This window comes from Lissotriton helveticus, chromosome 12 (genome assembly GCF_964261635.1).
Source record: "Lissotriton helveticus chromosome 12, aLisHel1.1, whole genome shotgun sequence".
Classification (NCBI taxonomy): domain Eukaryota; kingdom Metazoa; phylum Chordata; class Amphibia; order Caudata; family Salamandridae; genus Lissotriton; species Lissotriton helveticus.
The window spans coordinates 253,987,033-254,012,116 of NC_136073.1; the positions used below are offsets into that span (position 1 = coordinate 253,987,033).

General features: G+C 45.9%; 1 protein-coding gene across 1 annotated transcript in view; it reads right to left on the reverse strand.

The window, feature by feature from the left end:
• Positions 1-25,084, reverse strand: part of CHTF8 (chromosome transmission fidelity factor 8) — a 92,495-nt gene that overhangs the window by 12,852 nt on the left and 54,559 nt on the right. Inside the window, exons 2-3 of the mRNA XM_078670216.1 lie at positions 15,875-15,923; positions 13,166-13,283 (exon numbers count right to left, since the gene is read on the reverse strand). Of these exons, the coding sequence (XP_078526342.1) occupies positions 13,166-13,283; positions 15,875-15,897 (141 nt within the window). The 5' untranslated portion in view covers positions 15,898-15,923. The remainder of the gene's footprint in view (positions 1-13,165; positions 13,284-15,874; positions 15,924-25,084) is intronic.

The following is a 25,084-nucleotide window of genomic DNA, read 5'->3' on the forward strand; positions in this document are numbered from 1 at the left end:
GTGACCAGAGAAAACTGCTGCCTGATGCCGGGAGCCCACCCCAGTCTTACCTGCTGCCTGGAGGTGACCTCTGACGCTGCAGGCTCACCTGAGTTGCTGCATCACAGTGCTGAAGACTGCCTGCCCGGTGAGTGCCTGCCTGGAGATACCGAGGCCTCGGGGAGTGAGAATCCAAGCCAAATCTCGTGGGAAACGAGATTTCGATGGCGGCGGCCATTTTGAGGTCAGGCATTGGCCCCGATCCCCTGTTAAGAAAAGAAAGTGGCCATTTTGAAGTCAGGCAACAGTGAACCTGTAAATAAACACCGGCAAATGCAAGCCTACAAATTATAATCTAATGCTACAAACTTAGCTACGGATAGTGGTGGAACATTAAAGGGACAGAAGACGAGTGTGCTGCAAGTTCACAACCCTGTGCAGTGAATGCAAATAATGAAATAGCCCGCGACACCTGGGAGTGAGATTTCACCGCAAAAGCTTACCTGAGAATATTCATACACAAAAACACCTTTTCCAAAGATGTCGCAATCACCAACACGCCAAGTCCCAACCCCAGCTAGCACTAGTCAACCCGGCATGATGGGCGTCTCTTTCTTACGCCCACCCAAACCACTCGCACTTGTGGCTGGAGGAGGTATGGGCCTTAGATGGCAAGAATGGCTTGAGGACTTTGAGGACTTTATGCAAGGGTCTCATGTGACAGAAGAAGATCAGAAACTAATCGCGTTGCGCAATCTCATAGGAAAGGAAGTTGGACAACTCATAAAAGAACAGCCCCCTGGAGATACCGGGTCATATGTCAAAGTGCGCGACGCTTTGAACCGGAAGTTTCTACACAAAAGGAACGTCGACTAGGAAAGGTATACTTTCAACTTAGCCTCCCAAGAAAAGGAGGAACCCATGAGCACGTTCATCACAAAGCTTCGACAGCTAGCCAGATATTGCGAATTTGACACCTTTTCTACTGAAGACGCTCTCAAACTACGCATCATAGAAGGATGTCAGTCGGAGTCACTAAGAAGGCGACTTCTAAAAAAGAGCAACACATTAGATGAAATTGAGGAAATGACCAGAGTTCACGACCAGGCCGAAGAACACGCCAAGAAAATGGAGGCCGGGCGTACGTAGAAGCGGGAACAAGCTTTCCGACTTCAGTCTTGTACCACCCGAAGGTCCCCACATGGGAGACAAAGATCGTCAAGACCAAAACCTCCTCAGCATCATCATCACCACACCGGACGCAGACGTCGCAGCTCAAGCAAAACGGACAAGAGACGGGAACGTCAGCTTAAGTGCTATCGATGTGGGTATGACTTCCCTCACGCTGATGCATGTCCTGCCCTGGGACAACAGTGCCGAAAATGCGGAAGAGACAATCACTTTGAAAAATGTCTGTGGAGAATATCGAAGAGATAAGCAGAGGGACCTTGGGAGGTCATCTCGCCCAACGACTACGCGCCATCATGCCAAAGCAGTCCGGGATCGCCGAAGATCGTCCACCGGATCCTCACAATCAAGTGGGGCATCACACCAATCGAACTGGTTGAGGAGGTCGCCATCTCAAAGATCCAGATCACCATCGTCTGTGTCACAGGACAGTGACGAATACATCTGCATGGTGGCAGACCCTGATCAACTAAAGAAGTACCCGCGTCTCAATATCAGTGTGGGTGATCATGCGACAAAATTTGTGCACGACAGTGGCGCATCCCTGAACTATATTCCAGTGACAGAATATCGGAGAATGAATCCAGCGCCTCCACTAAGGCCAGCACACGTGAGAGTATACACGTGGATGTCTAGAAAACCACTTCCTTGTTTAGGAAAATTTGCAACCACTCTCACTCACAAGAACCACACTGTGCCTGCCCATATCCATGTGATCGAGGGACCAGAAGGAGACTGTCTCCTCAGCCTCCCCACAGCTGAACGGCTTTGGCTGGTAGAGATCATCTATCGTGTCAGTGACGACCAGGACATCATCCACAAGTTTCCCAAACTGTTCACCGGGCTTGGGAAAATGGCTCGCTGTCAAGTGCGTCTACATATCAATGAGCAGGTGATTCCTGTAGCTCAGCATCACAGAAGGGTCCCATTTCACCTCCAAAGGGCTGTGGAAGTTGAATTGCAGGAGTTGTTACAAGCGGACATCATTGAGAGAACAGATGGACCCACTCCATGGGTTTCGCCAGTCGTGATCGTGCCGAAAAAGGGAACCACTGACAAAGTGCGCTTCTGCGTCGACATGAGGGTACCCAAAACCGCCATTGAGCGAGAGCGACAACTGGGGCCGCACCTGAGTGATATGATCGCATCCCTTAATGGAGCTCAAATCTTCTCCAAGTTGGACCTTAATAAGGGATACCATCAACTTGAGCTACATAAGAAACCACGATACATCACTATGTTCGCTACTCATCTCGGACTTTTCAGATATAAGCGGCTCAGTTTCGGGGTCTCCTCTGCCGCGGAGATATTTCAAGAGGCCATAAGAAAGACGATACACCACATTCCAAATGCCCTGAATTATAGTGACGACATTCTAGTCTACGGCGCAACGGTGCAGGAGCATGAAACGGCACTAGATAGAGTCTGTCACGCCCTCCTGGACGCTAACCTCACGCTAAACAAAGAAAAATCTGAATTTCACAAGTCTACATTGAAATTCTTCGGACATATATTCTCGGGAGCAGGGATGAAGCTCAACCCTGAGAAAGTGGCAGCATTGAATGACACAAAGAGCCCTCAGGATGTGGGAGACGCAAGATCATTTTTAGGAATGGCAAGCTATTCTGCTAGATACATTCGAGTATATGCCACTATTTGCTACCCATTGCGCAATCTCACCAAATAAGGACAACCATTCAAATGGACACCCCACTGCGAGCAAGGCTTTCAAGCGATCAAAAGCGCAGTGGAATCCGCAAATAACATGGCATACTTTGATCCTAGGAGGAAAACAGAAATCACAATGGACGTCAGCCCCGTTGGGTTAGGAGCCATCCTGGCCCAGTTTGATCATGACACTGACCAACGCCACATCGTTGCATATGCCAGCAGGAGCCTTACTGACACGGAGAGGGGTTATTCTCAGCCCGAGAAGGAGAGCCTAGCCGTCGTCTGGGCCTGCGAGCACTTTCATATCTTTATGTATGGCAAGCATTTGACTTTGGTCACGGACCATCAAGCCTTGGTCACTATCTTTGGCAATCCACGAGCCAAGATGCCTCCCAGGATAGAACGTTGGGGGCTTCGTCTTCAGGAATACACATGCACCATCATACACAAACCCGGGAAGGCTGCCAATCCTGCTGACTACATGTCGAGACATCCTAAAGTCACAATCACATCAGGACCCTCCCTAGCGGAAGAATATATTCATTTCGTGGTCGACCAGGCCAGGCCACCTGCAGTCCCGCAGGAAGTCATCCGCGAGGCCACAAATCAAGATGCTATCTTGCAACAAGTGAAACATCGTATCCGAACAAACACGTGGCGGCACTCAGACGAGGATGAACCAAGAGATCCAAGTGTATGGCAAGAACTGAGCGTGTTCAAACATGTAAAAGATGAACTATCTGTCGCTGTGAATGGACTTGTGCTCCGAGACCAGAGAATAGTCATCCCCATGCAACTTGGCCAAGGTGTAATCAATCTGGCTCATGAAGGTCATCGCGGAGTGGTGGCCACCAAAAGAGTTCTCAGAGAGAGAGTGTGGTTCCCGCTATTGGACCAGAAGGTAGAGTTGACTCTCAAGGACTGTCCCCAATGCCAAGTGGTGAGCCAGGGAGAACCTCCTGCTCCTCTTCAAATGTCCACACTACCCAATGGTGTCTGGCAAGATGTTGCCTTGGACTTCTTTGGTCCTCTTCAATCAGGGAAATACATCCTGGTCGTCATGGACGAATATTCAAGGTTCCCCATTGCCCAGTTTGTCTCATCGACAAAAGCTACCATCACCATTGCTGTTGTTGACGAAGTCTTCGCTGCGTGGGGCATACCCAAAACAATCAAAACAGATAATGGACCACCCTTCAACAGTCAAGAGTTCGGGGAGTTTGCCAAGCACCTTAATTTCAAACATCGCAAGATCACCCCTCTGTGGCCGCAAGCCAACGGTATGGTTGAACGATTTATGGCCACTCTGAAAAACACACTCCAACAAGCAGCACTTGACAAAAAAGATCCTCAAGTTGCCTTGAACGAAGTCCTGCGAGCATATCGAACAACTCCACATGCTACTACTGGCAAGTGCCCTGCTACTTTAATGTTGGGGCGATCAATCAGGACCAGGATACCCACTCTGGATGAGGTTTTACAGTCTGATGTGCATGGATTTGAACATGACGACATGGTTGCCACTGATAGAAAGAACAAAGAGAAAATGAAATCATATGCGGATGCTCGAAGGAGAGCCAGAACCCCGTCCATTCACGAAGGAGACCGGGTGTTGGTCAAACAAGAGCAACAGAGGAAAACAGACTGCTGTTATCGACCTGAGCCACTAATAGTCACCCAGCAAAAGGGAACTATGATCACTGCAGAGTCTGTAAACAAGAGGATGACAAGAAATGTGTCACACTTTCAAAAGTGCCCTTCTGCCGTCAAAGACACCTTTGCTGATTCACCAAGAATTCTGGATGGTGAGAACGCTGTAACCAGTAATGTTTTGTCAAGACCTGAAATTCTCGGTGAGTCTGAAAGTGAGAACGCAGGAGCTTATTTGAGACCGCGACGAACCATCCGGAAACCTATACGGCTGATTGAAGAACTGTAGACACGTGCCCAATGTCATTGAGGTAACAGGCCGTTGTCAACATGAGTGACTTTTGCATTTGTTTGAGAAGAGGGGAGATGTAATGATGCCAGTTGACGCTCTAGTAGTTGGGGGTGGAGATGTGGGAGGGACAGGGAGGGAGGAGCGGGGACACAGGAAGGGAGGAGCGGGGACACAGGAAAGGGCAGAGTAGAGTAGGGTCAGGGAAGAAACAGACGTGCAAATAAAAGAGCTCACAGAATATAAAGAGTCCGTGTCTTATTGCCACCTAGAAGACACGATAAGTCCCTCACAACCACTGCCCCAAACTGCATGGAATAAAAGATCTCCGCTAAAGAGCCCCTCACAGGGTGCCCGTCAGGTATTGCAGCGCCGACCTGACTAGGAGCAAGTTCTAGGTTGAAGCATGACACCTAGCTGGCTGGGTGTGTGAGGGCACTGGTTCTGAAAGGAGGAATTTCCCCTTTTTCCTCCCTTCCCTCAGTGAACATTGTGCCAAAGAGTCACACAAATTACAAATGAAGTGGAGTCAACACAGCATCGTGCTCCAACCAGACAGGAAAAGAACTGGGCTCCCAACCTGAATATTAGGACAACTAGGTTAAGACTTCCAACAGTGACACTTCAAGGGAACAGATGGAGGAAAGATATGATTGGATTGATAACCTGTATAATTTCAAGATTTATGTTCCCACAATGAGGCAAGTCCTTTGCAGGCAGCGAATCAGAATTTCCAATCCAGCAACCAATGGAGAGAACCGCATTCTTGGCTCTGGGTAGAAGGGAGACTGGGGGGGGGGGGGGACTCCAATACCACTTGTGTCCTTGTGCTGGAAGCACAATATGTAATATATCAACAACCATGTTCAAGACTTTATGTAACAATGCTACAAATTACGTTTTACAAAATGTATGGAGTCTTCGTAACTATTACTCGATAGTTACTTTTCTACTCTAACATGCACCAATCCAAAATCTAGAATTGACTGTTTAGTACAGAAAGTTGCAAATTCACTTATCTGACAGGTATTGGTTGTATTGTTGTTGCCGATCATAGTTCACCTTGTTCACCCTAAAGTTAGACTAACCTGTGCCAGGTCTTCAAGATGGAGGCCCTTTTATATGCTTTTGGCGGCAAAAGGTTTTGTAAGAAACATCTGTGATTTAATGTCCACGTTCTCTAGATATGATTTTCTCACAATGATGGAAAATAAGTATTCTATCTTTAATCCTTATTTGGGAGCCATATGACTGGTAGGTTGAAAGGGAGAGATACTGGACCACATGTACAAACATTACAAATACAGATTTCGTAATAGCACTTCTCTTCGAATCGCAATTAGGAAATCAGTATTCCTATTGTATGAAATTCATTCGGTTTCATTCAGGGTCGCAAATCGACTTACCTCATGAATATTAATGAGGTAGGTCGCAGTTTACGACCCATTATGAATCACAACCATCACATGGATGGTGGCCTGCTGAGCTCAACAGACCCCCCCATGTCTGTGAGTGCTTTTTAATAAAGCAATTTTTTTATTATTATTCTTAAATGCAGCCCGTTTTCTTTTACATTTTAAAAGAAACGTTTAAAAAGAAAAAAAAATGAAACCTTGAAGTTTCATTTTTCAACAGTAGGCAGTGGTCCGTGGGACCACATCTTGCTCTTAAAAAAATATAATTATTTACATTCTCAAAGGGAAAGGGGTCCCTTGGTGACCTCTCCTCATTTGTGAATGGTTTATCACCATTATTAAACTGGTGTTAAAGTATAACTGTTTTGCGAGTGGAATTCGGTAGCAAAACAGTAAATACATACCATACTGATATGGGATTTGGAAGGGAGGCCCTAAACACACTCCTTCCAAATATCGAAGCACAAATGCAAATGCGATTCAGTAACGAGTGACCAAAATGCATTTTACATTTTGTACATTTGAAACAGCATTTATCTGGTTGCAAACGGCCCTGTTCTGTGAAGCGGGCCATGTGAGACCGTAAAAATGCTTTGTACTTCCGGGCCAAAATTATTTAACCTTTGGTCTAAAATTAACTATCTTGAAAAACCATAGGCAGAAGATTACACCAAACTCTGGTAACTATTTAAAATCAAATTTGAGTTGAACAATCCTGCTAACGTTACTTTACTCGATTTTAATTTGAGTCCAGGAAGCCTATGGACATTTATTTAAATAGGAGTGAAAGGACCAAGGTATTCGAAAAAGATATTCGGAAATTCTAAAAGATATTTGTATACTTTACAAAAACGCCCTTTGCATGTATGACCTTCTTCTCTACTTTCATGCTTACTCGAAAGTGCTAGAAGTCTTATCTTCCTTTAATATAAACAGGGTACATTTATTGAAATAGGTGTCACTACGAACATAAAGCAAACAAAGACACTTCTCTCCAAAAAGTATCATCCTTATTCGCTCCTGAAGGTGGTCTGCAGGGTCTTTGCAAAAATACTTGCTTTAGTAATTGATGCGCTACTGGCCATTATTCAGACTAACAAGTCTTAAATACTTGGCTCTTCCGAAACTTGCCGGCCCACCAGGCTAATAACAAAAGAAGCTTATTTTCTTGTGGAGCAGAAAAAAAATTCTGACTTGAGCAGCCCTTCTTTCAGTGCGCTAACCCAGAGCATATTTATTTATTTATTGCATTGGTGGTGTATGGCGCCACCACGTGGTGTAACGGAGTACTACATTTTCAGTCTCTTGTCTTCGTTGGAAGAAGTGGTCGACTGCACGATACAAGTATATAGTGTTCGTGAACTAGACGGTCTACAAAATCTTTGCGAAGTGACAGCACACCAAGTGTGTCGCGAAAAGGCTGGTGGACGACGGGTCGTATCCTGGCCTTTGATAAGGGACATTTATTACACATTACTTTTCTTGCCATCTTGCCCCATTCTGCAATAAGGCATACACATTAATTCTACAACACAATACAAAATACCCGTATGTTTGTGCACGCTTCACCATCGCAGTGTAAGTTATTAAGATCAAGAGTCTCTCAAGAGAAGATTCTCTGCAAAATTAAGGAATTCCAATTCCCACAAAAGTCCAAGTCAAGTATTGTTGGGTCAAAATGAAAGTCTTGTAATGGTGACTTTCTGCGGCTGCCCGCGGCGCACGCAGGGCGCACTCCTAAGAGGGCAGCCCTTAGTGCCACATTCATGTATCAATCCAGGACTGGCAGTCAGGGATTTAAAAATGGTACCGCCAAATGGGTTGGCCAAGGCGTTGTTGGGCTCATCAGGCGGGTGGGCGCTTTAGGTTACTCACCGCTGCCTGTCCTTGTTTCTCCCGTAAGTTAACACACAACGTTGGCATATTTCACTTATGAATTAAATAAAACAAACATGCAGCAAACTGTTTTTCCATCAAATCATGTGTTGTCTGATTTATTTCATTTCTTGTGTGGTGAGTAGCTATTAACCTGGTGTGCGGGGAGGGTTACCGATATCGGCGCTAAGTGTCTGAACAAATGCAAGCCTGTCTCCAGCACGAAGATCTGCAGAACGTTGTGGTACAAATTCATTCATTTTCAATATGCATTTTGACTCAATCGATGGTCTAGTGGGGTGGGTGGAAGGTGGAGTCTAGCATAAACCCAGGAGACCAAGCTTCCATTTCTAGTGTAAAAATGTTATATTCCATTCCAGATAATACTCATGCAGAACACTCCTTTAAATCATTCCCAACACAGGGATTCCATGGGCCAGGATGAGGACAGTGGTTTGCATTTGATGCACCAAGTAGCAATTTCACATCACTCTCTCCTGGGCTTACAGATGTTGTTTATGTCTCGGAAACCTAAACCGGTTTGTTACTTTACGAATCCACAGGTGCTAAGATGGATAACATGACTTTACCCTCTTTGAAGAATGCTCTTTGTTTTCTTTGATGCTCTCAACTCATAACATTTAGGGGCACATGCATCATTGTAAATTGCATTCGCAAATGGTGCGAATCGCAAAATTCGGCCGTTTGCGAATGCAATTTCAACTATTGGGATGCATCATCATTTTTGTACTTTTCGCAATTTAAGAAATCGCAAAATTGCGATTTCTTAAATTGTGAATGCATTTAAGGAATCTCAAATTGAGATTCTTTAAATGCAATGCATCAAACTTAAAAAATGTGCGATTTCGCTAATAAGGGGAGAAAATTACCATGAAGTTGACCTTCATGGTAATTTGCGAAAACTTTGAAAAATGCACTGAAGTTCCATTTTACACACACACACACACATGCCCTTGGGGCATGTGTGTGTGTGCAAGATGTACTTATAGGCAGATTTTCAGGGTTGCAACAGGGTGTCCTTTGGACACCCCTGCAGCCTTGAAATTGCATTCTCAATTTGCGATTCTCTAATGCAGAATCGCAAATTGAGAATGTCTTCCCATTCATTCCTATGGGCCTCTAGGCCCATAGGAATGAATGGGGAGGTATTCCTTAATTGCGATTCTCAATTAGAGAATCGCAATTAAGGAATTTTAAGAAATCGCTATTTTTTAGCGATTTCTTGATGCATTGCAGTTTGCAATTCCTTAATTGCGATTCCTTATTTTTCGCAATTAAGGAATCGCAAAAAGCAATATTGATGCATGTGCCCCTAAATCTTCTATGATTAGAAGGATTATCCAGTAAAATAAAAAAGCTGTCCCTCTTACCTAATCATGCATCATCAGTCTCCTCAATCAATAAGGGTTCCAGAATGTCCTGTTGTCTCATCATGTCTAGTTGTGTTGTGACATTCATAAAACATTCACATGATGCTCTTTCTACACTTTTACCTTTTGAATTTCCAAAAAGCATCAGCCGTTGCCAGATCTAATCAAGTGAAGTGCTTTACAAAGGAGCAAGGCTCACTTCATTGGAGTTTGGTGACAGTTGCACTCTTACCAAAATATATTGGAAATAAACTGTGTCCCTATTCCTAACCCGAAATGACATTTGTTTAGCTGTAATATTGCAGGATTAGTCCAAAGTTTAGGGAACATAAATGCTAATTTCTTCAGTAAGGCTAATATAATATAACTTACACAAAATTAGCAAGTTACATATCTCTTCCTAGAAGATGTTACACTAATCTCAGACCTGGAAATTCTGGCATTGAGAGGTCACATTGGAGAGGGTCAGCAATTCTTTTTGCGTGTAGTCGCAGCTGGTGCTGTGATCCGAATAAAATCTTTAGCCGGAGGGATTTTTATCAGGACAGGCCACACTAGATAGGCACACATGCAGACAACTCTTCCAGGTGTCCACAGCAGAAGAGTTCCGCCTCAATCAATCCCTTCACTAGGCAAACACCCACACGATTAAAGAAACGGCTAGCAGGGCGAGGTCTGGCAGCTGCTGTGGATGTGGGTGGCTGGGACATACATCTGTCTACAACACAAACCTGATTCCTATAAAATACTCACTAGATGGCACTTCACCCCAGCACAAATACACTCCATGATGGGGCTTTTAGGAATCAAGGCACATATTTTCACATGTGGTGAAGCGGTTCTGGAGTGAGGTGCTCCAACATCCGCCTGATTTGCCCAGTGACTCTGCCGGTGGACTCATTGGGTCTCATATCAGATGGGGCTGGGGAGAACTTGGTTTATCCCTATACGACTCCCAGGGCCAGGTTACTCATCGTCCTTTTAGCAAACCGCGCGAAGATTTGCCGAGCCCAGAAGAACCGTCTCCCTGCAAACCTCACATTGTGGTGGACCAAGGTGAGTCAAATTTATGCCATCAAACATTTGACTGCACTAATTAACAATAGAATATACAAGTTAGAAAGGATCTAGCTACCATTTAGAACCTATGTTAAAAGAGGCTGATCCCAACCAACCCCAGTCACGACCATGCCAGATGTCTTACAACGCACGACTCAGGGGACTCTGTCTTTGGATAGCGCGGCTGGCGAAGGAGCCCATGACCTCTTATGGTTTGTATTCGACAACCTGCCCATGCAACAGGTTGACTTGTTTGTCTGTGATTACTGTGCTTATGTTTCGAGATGCTACATTCGGTGTATGTTGATGGTGTACCAATCCAGTCACCTCTGGAAACTGTAATCATGCTGGAAGCCCGACAAAATTCCAATAGTAAAGTGTTTAAAAAAAAAATCCTAAAACAGGAACTTATGACTGTAAAAATATATTAGACATTTCGAATTGTGTATCTTAATCTCGCCTGTCCAATGTGTATGTTTCCACAAGTACCCGGTAGGAAAAGTTATTTGTAAAAATGGTGGCAATGATATAGGCGATTCTACTATAGAAGACTCTACTAGATAATACCTCATGGTGGAGTTCGCCGCACGTATATAATTTGCAGATTAACATGGCACATGCTTACCGTCTACACCAAATATTTTTCCTATGAGCGCAAATTGAAAAACAGCTAGAATGGCACTACTGTATTAGAGTGAATGCAACAACTGAACATTTTACATGGCACACTATTAGTAGATACTCTGGCTGTTTCAATTTGGGAAAGGAGTACTTATTATTCCACTGTTGTCTATCTATCCCAAGTTATGACTTTTTGAATATTCAGTAGATTTGAAGGGGGCAGTGATCCCAATCCTGTACTTTCTTTGTCAATCCTGTAAGGAGAGAACTATATCTGAAAGACTGCAGCATGCATCAGTTTAATTTACTTGTACAAAAGTAAATGTGATCAGATTGAATTCATGTCCCTCTATTGCGTTAGATGAACACTTGCAAACTGTGTTAGAGGGTCTGCCTTTGGGGCTGATCTACAGTGTTGTTTTATTTACGGTATTTCTAATGCAAATATTGAAACAGTGATTAGCTCCAAGGACCTTGGTCTACAATCTTCTCAAATGCTAGGTTGAAATATTTTCATCCAAACCAAGAAAAAGAGGTAAGGCGGAAGCATGGGATACTTTTTGTTTTGGTAATTCTACTTCAATAAAAGCATCATCCGAGGGAGGCAAGGCGCTACCGACTAATTCCTCTGATGGACTCTGCTGGTAAAATATTTGCCTTCTTCAGGACCAGGCAAATGCTAACCACGCAATACCTATGGAACTGTAAGGACTTCATAAGACCTGATCCACTTCAGCTGAAGGAAGAAACTGAACTCCCAGTGAGCGCACAGGTGTGCATAATATACCTAGGCTGACTTAGCAGCGCTTACAACTTCCTACTCCACAACTGCAGCCCATATTTGATCCTCACTAACGTTATCTATGTTTTAACTTCTTACTTGCTATCTCTGCACACATACCTATCATTAGTGTCACCACTGCTGCACTAAACCATGTAGAACCCACACATCTTCGTTAAGGCTTCTCCCTGTATTATGTGTCCAGCCTGCCAGGAACACAACTGAAGCACTACTCCAGAACTTCCGAACACTGCCTCTCACACAGGTTCCTCCAGCTAACACCCCAACATTCACACATGTATGCTTTCAGAGGTTGACTGAGAGCACTTCGGGCCAACACTAGTGGAATCAATGTGCTATATATCTCATCCACTTTTTCAACAAAAGACACTGCACTCCAGTCCCGGTAAGAATTCCATATATATTTACTGCTACGTGCAATACATATATAAGGCACTCTTACCGGAGACTGGAGTGCAGTATCTTTTGCTGAAAAAGTGGATGTGAAATTGACCAGGGGGCTTGGTCTACCCCCAACGCCAGCACCAAGAGACGCAAATATCAAACCGCTTTGAGTTTTTGGATATATATGGATATATATATATATATATATATTTATATATATATATATAATATTTTTATAGTTTTATATAGCGCAAACTTGACTCGAAAATATTGGACCACTTTTAATGAGCACCCAATACAATTACACAAGGACATATTCATTTCATTTTTAGGCCCGGGGACATTAAATGATTTGCCCAGAATGGAAGGATATTGAGCAGACACCGAGCCTCGAACCTGGTTCTCCAGTTGCGAAGTAGGCAGCTCTGGGAGTAGTGTCACATCCTCTAATTGATTCTACAATTACATCAACTGGACATATCAAGTGGACAGCTCTAACCGGATGAGAACTTAATGGGCTTTAAACGCACATTTCTCTAACAATCGTGGACCTCAATACTATGGCTTCCGATGTAACAACTAATGGGAAGATGGCAGCTCCATTTTGAAAACAAGTTTGTCTCACGGCATGGAATCCCCATATGCTAGGAGACACATTACAGGGGGTTGTGACCAAAAGAAAAAGGCCATAATCACTTACTGCAAAGGAAATCAGCAGATTCACCTCTGAAGCAGGTGGGCTTGAGTAGAGTTTGGCAAATACAAAGCAAGCTTCATTGATGGTATGTACGGTATAGTTTGTATCTCTTACAGCTGAGTGGTACTGAAAATAGCCGCTCACCTCCTTTGTGTAGTGAAGGTCCCCCATCAGATTCCCCGCAAGTCCACTCTGGTGCCGCGATTCAATCTCTCCCTGAAGCTCCATCAGCAGCCACTCGTCTGGAACACTGCCAGGAGCACTGTAAGACCAGCAACATACTGTTAAACAACACACTGAACTGAATATGTGGAATATTCCTCTTATTGAACTCAACAGCAGCTTCTCCAGCTAGCCTTCACACGCTCAGATGCTGTCTCCACTGTCAAGCTTGTGTACACATATTTAGAAATCATAGTTGTTAAAACGTCACCCTGAGGCTCAGGATTTATCATGGTCTAAAGCAAGCAGTGGTAGTGAAGAAGAAATCAGAAACCAAGTTCAAAGTAACAAACACAGAGACAAAGACACACAGCCATCATCCATACATCTCTTCATAGTGTGAAAGAACAAACAAGACTTGCACAAGGAACTACAATGGACGGAGAAATAAAGCTTGCTCAGATTTCATGTTCACCTAGCGTAAAATGACAAAAATGATGCATACATAGCAACATATATTGAGACCTTGACTTGGCTAATTAAAAAATGTATTTGAAAACTTACATAATCAAAAATGCCTTCAACAGGCTGTGTGTAAATGTAGCTTCAAAGAAGCTGTGCACACTTTTTCTTCAACGCAGCTTACCTCTGTACCTCATAAGCCCCTCTGATTTACTGTGACCAATTCCAGGAAATAAGCCATCGATTAACGTTAGACTGTGGATCAGACTATACCCTTTACAACTCGCACCACAGGCAAACACCCAGTAAAACAAGTGTAGGTCATTTCCTACATTCTGGATCCTAAAAAAGAATCATCAATGTCTGCGGCACTGTCGTTTCTTGGGCAGTGTTCCAGCATCCTGCTATAAAGGTGACCTATGGAACATTTAGCATAGCTCACAGTACCGCATGACAATGACAAAGTCTGGTATGTCTGAGACAGTGCATTCATTGCTCACAATATCAATTACACAAACATAAAAAACACTGTGATTATTTTTTTAAGGATTTCATAATCCCTAGACAATATAATCAAAAACAGAAACAAGCGAAAACCAACAATAAAAACTCGTCTATTGACCAAATAACAGACAATTTAAAAATAAGCATTAAATAGTAGCTTCCACAGCCCTGTCCTCAGTCATAGGCTACCAATCCTGTTTGAACAGCTTAGTAACTCGCGTAATACAATATAACGGGTGTACATCCGTTCTAAAAGATTGTGATCGAGCTAGAATCAACTTGGTTTTCACTTCTTCTTTTCTTAAATTTCCGAGTCACACTCCAAGCAGTCCAAAAATAAATAGAGATTGCATGATAAATCACAGTCTGGTCCGTCCTATAACACATGAGTCGCGCATCTGCCTCACTCGATATATTATACGCCCCAAATAAAAGGGACAAGCGACTTCATGAAGTCAATCAATGTTTTCAAGCAGAATAGCACAAAATGCATGATGGTTTCTTTATCACCCCCATGCACACTCGCATAGCTTATCATTACCCTTGGCATTTTTCCATCTGGCTGTATAAGGTTTTTCTGAAAGTATAGCCTGACGAAAAGTAATATATAAGAAACGACGTATCTCAGGGTAAATATCATCTAAGTAGAATTCAAAAGCAACATGGTCTTTATGTTTAAGATAACCCTGGAGCAATTCTTATCAGATTTAGTTGGTTTAATGTAAGGTATGTGGCACTTATGGGTCATTTGGCTAGAGAGGACACTCTCTAACAGGTCTCCAGTGATTCTTGAAGGCCTTGTAGGTAGGGTAGGTGGAATCAGTCACATGTTAGGCTAATGGTGAAGGGCTGGGCACAGTTGATCACCTGTTGGGCTGGTGCCGCCAGAAAGTCTCGCATAGTCAGTTACATATTCTTCCCATGTCTCTGCAAGCCAGGTAAGCTGTGCCAGAGACGGTTATTTATCATGTTGACCTCGCTTTCTTGGAAGGCTGCTAAGGTTGGAGCACAGTCAGCCACATGCCAAGCCTTTTATTAACCAAGTACAGTGGGTATTGGGTGGAATCAGTTACCAGTCAGGTCTACATTTCCATAAGACCCGCAAGAAGGGGGAGAGGGCCTGTTGGACGCATTGGGTCAGTAAGACTGCGGCCGGGACAGTTACATGTAGTACTACCTCGACTGCAGCAATGAAGATGAGGATACTGCAGATGATGATACAATGCGACAGGACACGAGTAAAGATGGAGTACAGTCCCACCCTAGGTTCAGGCACTTGGTCCTGACATTGTATGGTGTATTTTTCCTGTCTGGTCAGAAATGCTTGGATAGGGATGCAGCCATTATCCAAAATGCATTGCAGTTCTCATGCAACAACCCTAGTCACCATGTCAGTTGAATTGACATACCGCCTTGAAACTGAATGGGTGGCTGTCCTGCAAGTGATGAATGAAAGGCGTAATTTTAGCCCTAGCATAGCTCAGAAACGCTTGGTATGTCCACATACCTCCCCAGCAGTCTGTCTCAGGGAACTATGTGTATTTCTTGAGGAAAAGGCACATGTGTCAAGTACAATTGTCAGCACATAATCTAAAAAAAGCCAAGATATGAATTGAGTAAACACGTTCGATCTATCACTCCACCCATGAGAATCTGCAGGTTTTACACAGGGTAGCACATTGCTGCCCAAAATAGACCACATCGATTGCTAAAGGAAAGAGTTACCTGGAAATCAAGATTTGGACCATGTTCAGTACGAAGGTGAACTTCACGCCTGCAAAAGAAATTGACTGTTAGAAGAGGCACAACAAGGCACCATGCTGCTAATGGAGAAGAACAATGAAGAGGGGAGAAAAGGTGCAAGGGAAACAGTGTCACTAAGAAAACAATATTAAACAGAGATGCCGAATATGTGCATGGTGACTAGCTGGCAGAAAGAAGGAAAATTACTTAACACAAAAACAAAAGCCAATTCTCCAGTTCAACTACGTCCTCTCACCTCTATACAAAGAAACTAGTTTAGCACTTACAAAGAGCAGCGTCAAATTCTACATTATTTACATTACGGATAAGTGATTTTAACTGCTAACCACCCTAGGTCCCTAGCTTTCAGTAAAGTAGTTAAGATTCCTGACTTACAGCCGACCAAGAGCTGAACATAGTGTTCGCACATCACATTGAAGCAATATAACAGGGTCACGTTTGTAATGCTTGGATCTCCCACCACCCTAACATTTATTTATTTGTTTATTTATTAGATTTATAGAGCGCGACAGATACCCAGAAAGGGCTTCCCGGCGCTAAGCAGAGTTTTGAACTAAAATGGCAGGAAAGGGTCATAAATGGGAAGCCAGATGAGATCACTGGTTAAAAAGCCAGGTCTTAATGGCTTTGCGAAAGTAAGAGTACCTGTTTTCAAGACGGAGCGGTTGGGGAAGGGAGTTCCAGAGTTTCGGGCCTAGGAGGGAGAAAGATCTACCTCCCATCCTTGCCCGTTGTATTTTAGGGACACAGAAGAGACCTTGGGTGGCAGATCTCAGACATCTGGCCGGCATGTAGGTGTGCACAAGGGTCTGTAGATATTTGGGAGCATTGCCCCACTTTATCCTGTGCATGAGGCTGAGAGTCTTAAATTTGACCCCGTTGTCGATTTTTAGCCAGTGGAGCGTCTTTAGGTGGCTGGACATACGATCTCTCCTGTTGCATTTACAGAGCAGCCTAGCTGCCGCATTCTGTACCAGTTGGAGGCGCCTTGTCACTGCCTGCGATGCCCCCAAGTATAGGACATTACCGTAGTCCAGGCGGGAAGTAATTAATGCATTGATCACTGTCTTTTGAGTGTCACCAGTGAGCATCCATATGATCTTTCTGAGCCATCTTAAGATTGTAAAACAGGTGGCTGTCAGAGCGTTCACCTGGGGCTCCATGGTTAGTCCTCTGTCAATGATAAAGCCCAAATTTCGGACCTGGTGCGATGGTGTTGGCAGGGGGCCCATTTCAGATGGCCAGTGTCTGGAGTTCCAGAGGTTCTGGTCAGGGCCTACTATCAGAACCTCGGTTTTACTGCCATTGAGTTTGAGCATGTTTTTGTTCATCCAGGATGAAATGTTCCTAAGACCTGCCTGAAGGCGTGAAGGAATATCTGGGTTATCATTTGAAAGAGAAAAAACGATTTGGGAGTCGTCAGCGTAGGTGTACATAATGAGACCGGCATCTTCCGCGATCTGGGCCAACGGGGCTGCATAGAGGTTGAAAAGCAGGGGGCTTAATACTGGGCATATAGGGCAGTCTATGAAGACTGGCTATACCTATGCCTGACATCAGGCCTTTCAGATAGAGTTGCAACAATAGGCTTCCAGGGACCTATAAAGCTAAATCATGGTACAGCAGAGCTTGCCAACAAGAAATAAACCAGCCAGAATCTAGACCAAAAATAAATGGCATTGTCATTTACAATGCCAATAGCTTAATCTCTCGCAAGTGAGACAGAGACAGACACAGACACAGACACAGACACAGACACAGACACACACACACACACACACACACCCAGAGCCCCCCCACACACACACACACACAGCCACACACACAGCCACACACACACACAGCCACACGCAGAGCCACACACGAGCGTGTTGAGCCACACACACACGCGCAAAGCCACACGCGTGCAAAGCACACACACGCGCGCAGAGCACACACACGCGCGCAAAGCCACACACGCGCGCGAAAAGCCACACACGCGCGCGAAAAGCCACACACGCGCGCGAAAAGCCACACACGCGCGCGAAAAGCCACACACGCGCGCGCAAAGCCACACACGCGCGCGCAAAGCCACACACGCGCGGTCAAAGCCACACACGCGCGCACAGAGCCACACACGCGCGCGCAGAGCCACACACGCGCGCGCAGAGCCACACACATGCGCGCAGAGCCACGCGCAGAGCCACACACACAGAGCCACCCACACACACAGAGCCCCCCACACACAGAGCCCCCCAAACACACAGAGCCCCCCCACACACACAGTGCCTCCCCACACACACAGAGCCCCCCCCACACACACAGAGCCCCCCCCACACACAGAGCCCCCCCCACACACAGAGCCCCCCCACACACAGAGCCACACACACAGACACACACACACACACACACAGACACACACACACAGAGCCACACACACACGCAGAGCCACACACACGCGCGCAGAGCCACACACACGCGCGCAGAGCCACACACACGCGCGCAGAGCCACACACACGCGCGCAGAGCCACACACACGCGCGCAGAGCCACACACACGCGCGCAGAGCCACACACACGCGCGCAGAGCCACACACACAGAGCCACCACACACACAGAGCCCCCAAACACACAGAGCCCCCCGCACACACAGAGCCCCCCACACACACAGAGCCCCCCCCACACACACAGAGCCCCCCACATACACACACAGAGCCCCCCACACACACACACACAGAGCCCCCCACACACACATACACACACACAGAGCCCCCCCCCCACACACACACACACACACAGAGCCCCTACAAACACACACAGAACCCCACACACACACGCAATAAAGCATTTCTGTGAGAAAGAATCATTCGTCCAACTTCTTGAATTACATTTAAATAAAGGCCTTGACTTTGTTCTTGTTGGAAAGGGCCTTCTGTATATCACTTGGGGACAATAGATTTCACCACTATTCTACCAGTTTCAAATATGAATACAGCAATGGACAGGTGACCAGGTACCTTAAAAAATGTCTGACTTCGGGCTCCCATTCCCCATTCCCAGCTCCCCTGTTCACTGCTTCGGCAGATCCTCGGCAGGCACCCATCCTCTCGGAGCCACGGCCGGCGCTACATGAACAGTGGGGGGTTGAGGAGCTGTTCTGTGCTCTGACACCTTCGGGTAAAGTCCGCGCTTTATAAAAATGCATTAAATAAATAAATAAAAATACCTGCCCCTGTCCTGTACGCCTTATTACTCTTGAAGGGGTTCCCCACTTCATCCCCCGAGCTAGCACCCACACACACACATAGCCCCAGGCCTCATGAAGCACTCAGACCCCTTGCACTCACCATCCCCTGGCACCGCTCCTTGGCTCTGCCGCTGCTCCTCTGAGGCTCGCCTCGATGCTCCTACAGATCCTCCATATACGCCCCCTCCACACTCTGAGCCCTGACGAGCAGCCACGGCTGTCTATGAGCATCCAGGGCCCCGGGACTACCTGCCCTTTGGCAGCCAATCACAGCGCTGCGATCCGCACTTCCTCACTGCCCCCAGGTTTAACCCCTTTGCGCCCGGCAACAGCGAGAGGGGAAGTACTCACAACAATTTCAAGCTTCACAGGGTGGATGAAATGCAAGCGAGATTCCATTCCGCTCAGTCCAAGCCAGTGCCACAACTGAACGGAGACCCCATATATGCGTCAAGTAAGAAACGCAATTACCCACCTGCGTACACCGCAACAACTGGAGACTCGCCAGCATAAGGGCGGGCCGTTCGAGGGGGAAGGGGAGACACGGGGCCACAAAACTACCCACTGTGCCCAACGCATTAGCGCAGCCCAGTCTCCCCGCCCAAGCAGGTCGACCTGACCTGGTATGCCAAATAAATTGTCCCAACGGGCTCCCTCTAAAACACTGACACTGCCCACAAAAAAAAACAGGCAATGCCGCGAGGACAGGATATCCACCAAGTAATGTGGGGGGGCACAATAGCAATGCACGGCTGCAGCCACTTCTTCATCGGTCAGCCGCACCCAGTCCTTCACGCTGAATAAAAGCTTTGCTGCCTCCACCAACTGCACCCCATTAGACACAGCTTCCACAACAATGCGACATATCCAGCAGGCTACATTTGGCCCGGCCACGTCGCTTGACCCACTGTGCTCCACACAAAGCCCAGGCAGTATGAGACGGAGGTCCGAACCAGCAAAGCCACCGCAAAGGGCTAGTGGACAGCATCAACCCATTAATCCGTTTGAATTCTCGGCCTAGGCGAAGGCACACCCTGGGGCATCACGGAGGAGCCCCCGATGACACAATCAGTCACGCAACCCAACGCCCAATTCAGTCACCAAGCGCACGAAGAGCCACCCGCTCTAGTCCTACACTCCTCAACGAAGGGGCACAGGCCCGGCCCCGCAACATTGAACGCAGCAGCACCCGTAACCACCAACTAGGCTGCCCAGCACAGCAGCTCCCCCTCTCTGCCTATCGGCCTCGGTGCAACCTGTGACCGACACACTGCGGACCACTGACTCCCGCTCAATCGTTCCCCCCGGACACCAACTGGAGGCCAAGCAGTCAGGCCCAAATAGGAGGACCGCGGCCAGCGGCAACATCCGTCCCCCGAGGCACACAAAAACTCACTGCAAAACCCAATGGTCTAACAGAACCCGAGCCAGATGCTGCGATCCGCACTTCCTCACTGCCCCCAGGTTTAACCCCTTTGCACCCGGCAACAGCGAGAGGGGAAGTACTCGCAACAATTTCCACTTCGGTGACCGGTGGAAGCTGTGCCAGGGAGGCGACAGTGTGCCACGGAGTGCACAGGAAGCGGAGGGCTGTGGACAAACGAGGAGAGAGGGTGCGGGGGGAGGAGGAAGTGGGAAGGAAGTGTGCTGCAATATTATGTGACAATTGTGAGCAAACAAAATACAAGAGGTTGCAAAAGGTACATACATGAGGAATAGACTGGGACCTCGGCGAGAGGGAGGGTGTCCCTGAACACCACCATGTTTCTCCGAGGCGATGCAGAAATGCCTCGGAGAAAAGCAGCCTCATTTTGGGATTCGGGGGCGTGTTTTTCTTTCTCTCCTCTTCCCATTGGCTGGAAGGTAAAATTCCAGCCAATGGGAAGAGGAGAGAAAGAAAAGAGAAAGTTAAAAACACACCCCCGAATCTCAAAAAGACGGGCTTGAACGGAGTGACGCCCCTCTCCTCCAATGGCTGGCCTCCATTTAGGAAGCCAGCCAATTGAGAAGAGGGGCGGGTTCAAGCCCCACTCTCTGAAACATCAGTTTTCTCCCAGCGAGAGCTGCGCAAGCGCAGCCTTCGCTAGGCGAAACCTAAAAAAGGGTTTGGGTCTGTACCATGGAAGAAAAGACTCAATAAAGAATAGATGAGGTGCGTATAGGGTACTACTCCTACAGGACCACTGAATCAGTAACCAAATAAAGTAAAGAATAAGCATTTTTCGACCAACATATTATCCAACTGTCCAGAAATATTCCTCTTGAGCGTAACAACATTCTGAAGACCTATGGTTTGTCTTCAACATTGAAAAAAAAGCTAGTAAACTGGGGAAAGTGTTAGCCAACAACAATAATCCTCTTGCCACCAAGCTTTACTGTCATCTTTATCTTCCCTAGTGGTAACCCGGACTTAGCCGGGAGGTTAGCAAACAAGATTAAGGATCAGGATTTGCCAGCTCATCTTTTTACATTTTCCTTTCCAAAAATATTTGCCAGTTTCTAAAATGTTAACTCTGCCCTTACTTGCATTCTCAGATTAACTAGTATAGTATGTTGTGAGACCTTTTCCTGGTATCATGGGGCAGTCAGTGGCTTGTGGAGAGTATCCATCAGGAGGCTGTTGTTTACCATTGGGGGTTCCGCGCCAACAGCACTGGATCACTCCAATATGACAAAAAAGTTACTGCCTTTAGGCACTCTTGAGAAGTAGCAAAATTAAGCAGTCAGGTTACTCTTTTAGGTGTTCAGAGTTTGCTTTGAGCTAAAACTTCGGTGATAGGTCATTATTTAATAGTGAGTAAAATATAGTGGTTAAAAATTCACTGTAAACAAAAAATGAAGATGCATGTATGTTATAGAAATTTGATACAACTCCAAACGCGTTGACCGAGTTTACGGTCAAGATGCTAGATTTGTTTACCCTTAGACCCTAAGGCCAATGTTTTCCTGTGGGGGAAAGATTTAAGTGTTCTCGCTGCCTGTAGCAAAATGTGGGTTTACTAATGTTTGTCAAGCGAGTCAATAGGTCAAAGGGGAGAGACCAATACAAAGTGTTAAGTGAGACATGATTTCCCTGCCAATTTTTTGGCAGTCCCAAGAGCAAAGTGGCACAGCTCAGTGGGTTTCAGCGTGTATGGCGTGCCTCCAAACAGTCCCTCAAAATTAAATCCCAAAATCTGTGACTTCAACTGAACAGGGATATGAGTTCGAATAGTTAGTTAGTTCAGGGTACCATGTGTCCAAATTCACTGTGCTATTCAGAATTTGGATAGTCAGCATTTCTGGCACACAGAACATGAGGATCTGTTGGGTTAACTAGTCTGAAGTCAAATGAGATAAGCCAAACTGCTAGACATATAGTATTCTAATGTCCCCTGGGCGTACAAAACCTCAGGGTCCCCCAGCTCACAACTGCTCAGTCCCAGTTAAAGATTATTTGGAGTAATTTGGACTGCACTTACTGTTCCATTATACAGACATTCAGCTACAGCAAACAGCATACTTTACTTTACCAAGACCTGAGATGAAGCCTCTACAGCTAGATTTGGGTATGGAGGGCTTCCTCAAGGGTGCAGGGCTGCTTTGGGATGGCGCAAGAGCAACACACATGTAGTTTTGTAAAGCATCTCTGCAGACCTTCAACTTCTCAATCAAGCCCTTGCTTCTTTGGGCGGTAAGAGCCAGCTTGGCTATAAGATCATGGGGGCTCTTGTTAAGCTCACGCTCTCAAGGCATCTTTCATCTGCTGCTTTGGTCAGCTGAGCCTGGTGTAAGTCTTCATCTTGATCAATGGTCTGCTCGTCTCCTTTCAGTGAACTGTTCAGTGTCTCCTTTCCCCAGCCATGTCATGATAGTAGCAGTCATGGGACAGGGCAACAGGCATAAGCCAGCTCCAGACAGCCATGCCAGAATGTCCATCAAGGTCCCTAGCTTATGAAGGAAGATATTATCAGACTGTTTACACCTCATGTTTCTAGCTGTGATAGGTTAAATGAGGGACCGCTATGACTAGGAGAGCCTGAATAGCGTTCTTAGAAATTGATTTGCCTCTTACTTGATTATAAATACAAGTAGCCATCACTTATCATTGCTAAGTAACTCTTGTGCGTACACACACTGCAAATCCGGTGTAGAAAGCAGTTCCTCTCCTGACAAGAACAGCATGATCTTTAGGAGGGATGACAGTCATCCAAAATTTGACTATTTAGAGACTTGAGGTCAAAGCACATCTTCTGTCCGCCTCACTGTTTTTACAATTAACAAAATTACAGTAGAATGTGGGCCCTGCTTGTTGAGGGTCCCCTACCCGGGGTAACCCGAGAGGTGAATAAGGTATGGTGAGGCATTGTGAGAATATTGAACGACTTAAGGATGTGACCTGCAACTAATGTGAAACTGTAATTGTACTTGGATGACAAGGTTGTGGTTAATTGCTATTAAGTTCTGTGCTGAATTGAGAATGTATAACAGGTAATTGTTAAATATGACAATAAAGACCTTTAAAAGAACAAAGATGACAATGGTTCAGTCCGCTTCATTACACCTCTGAACACACATCATCCAACATTCGAATGACTTCCATTTTGAGCAGCACAGGAACTCTTCTGACTTTGTGCTTGTTGGGCATAGAGCCCTGTATGTGTTTCCCTATTACATAATATCGGTCTTCTCTTTACTTTGTAAGTTGACCAGCAGCTCAACTGATCCCCTGGCACTGGTTCAGTGTGCTCTTCAATGCAGGTTGCTCCTCCAAGGCTCCCTCTTTTGAAATGTACAGTTTCCCTCTTGCGCTTCTTTGCTTGAATTCAATCTCACTCAAATACCCTATCCTGACCTTTTGTCGGATAGATATCTTCTAAGATTTGCAGATGCACTGACCAGAAGTCCACCAGCACTTAGACGTGCACGCTACAAATCTTTGCTTCGAATAGTGTGGACCCCTTTCAGTTTACTTGAGACTTTGACTGACAACTCCATTTCATGCATTCTCTGTGTCAGGGTGTCCATACTGTCACCCACCAGAGATACAGAATTCTTCTTTTGTGTCATTCTTCCTTGGGATGGCAAAAGTACAACTATAGTACTGGCAGCACATTTAACAATACTGAAAGACCAGGTATATGGAGACATGGAGAGCCCAGGTAATGTGGGTGACTAGCGGGAGGCAAAACTGGTGGCTTTCACACTTCAATCTATGTCAAGCTTAAACTTAGCCAGTTCAGGTACATGCGCAGAGTTTACTGGACACCACTTGGAGTATGAAAGATGGTGAACATGTTATTCCCAGACTGTCTTACACGTAAATGGTAAGGTAGGGACTTTTTCCATGAAACATGTCCTGTCCCGAACATAGTGTTAGAGGTCTACTGTTAGCAAAAACAACAGGTGATGGACAGAATGCAGAACAATGTCATACATTCACCCCAGTACAGAGATCTGGGCCTAAATCCATAGTTTTTTTGCTCACCATGCCTTTCCAGTTTGAACCCAGCCATATGCAAATCAGTCTTGACCCTGTGCCCCATGGGAACAGTCCAGCCCGAACTGCCAAGCCAGGTCCTCCCTGAACTGGAAACAAGCATCCAAGGACCGGTTTTGGGCTTTCAGCCCTCATCAGCCTGGATAGCTTGATTCCAGTGGCATGTAGAGCACGGGACTCACATCTGAGCATACCCGTCCCACTCGGGGTGACAAAAGCAAAAACAACAGGTGATGGACAGAATGCAGAACAATGTCATACATTCACCCCAGTACAGAGATCTGGGCCTAAATCCATCTTTAATTTGCTCACCATGCCTTTCCAGTTTGAACCCAGCCATATAAAATCTGTCTTGACCCTGTGCCCCATGGGAACAGTCCAGCGGGAACTGCCAAGGCTGATGAAGGCTGATAGCCAGAAACCAGTCCTTGGATGCTTGATTCCGGTCCAGGAAAGACATGGCTTGG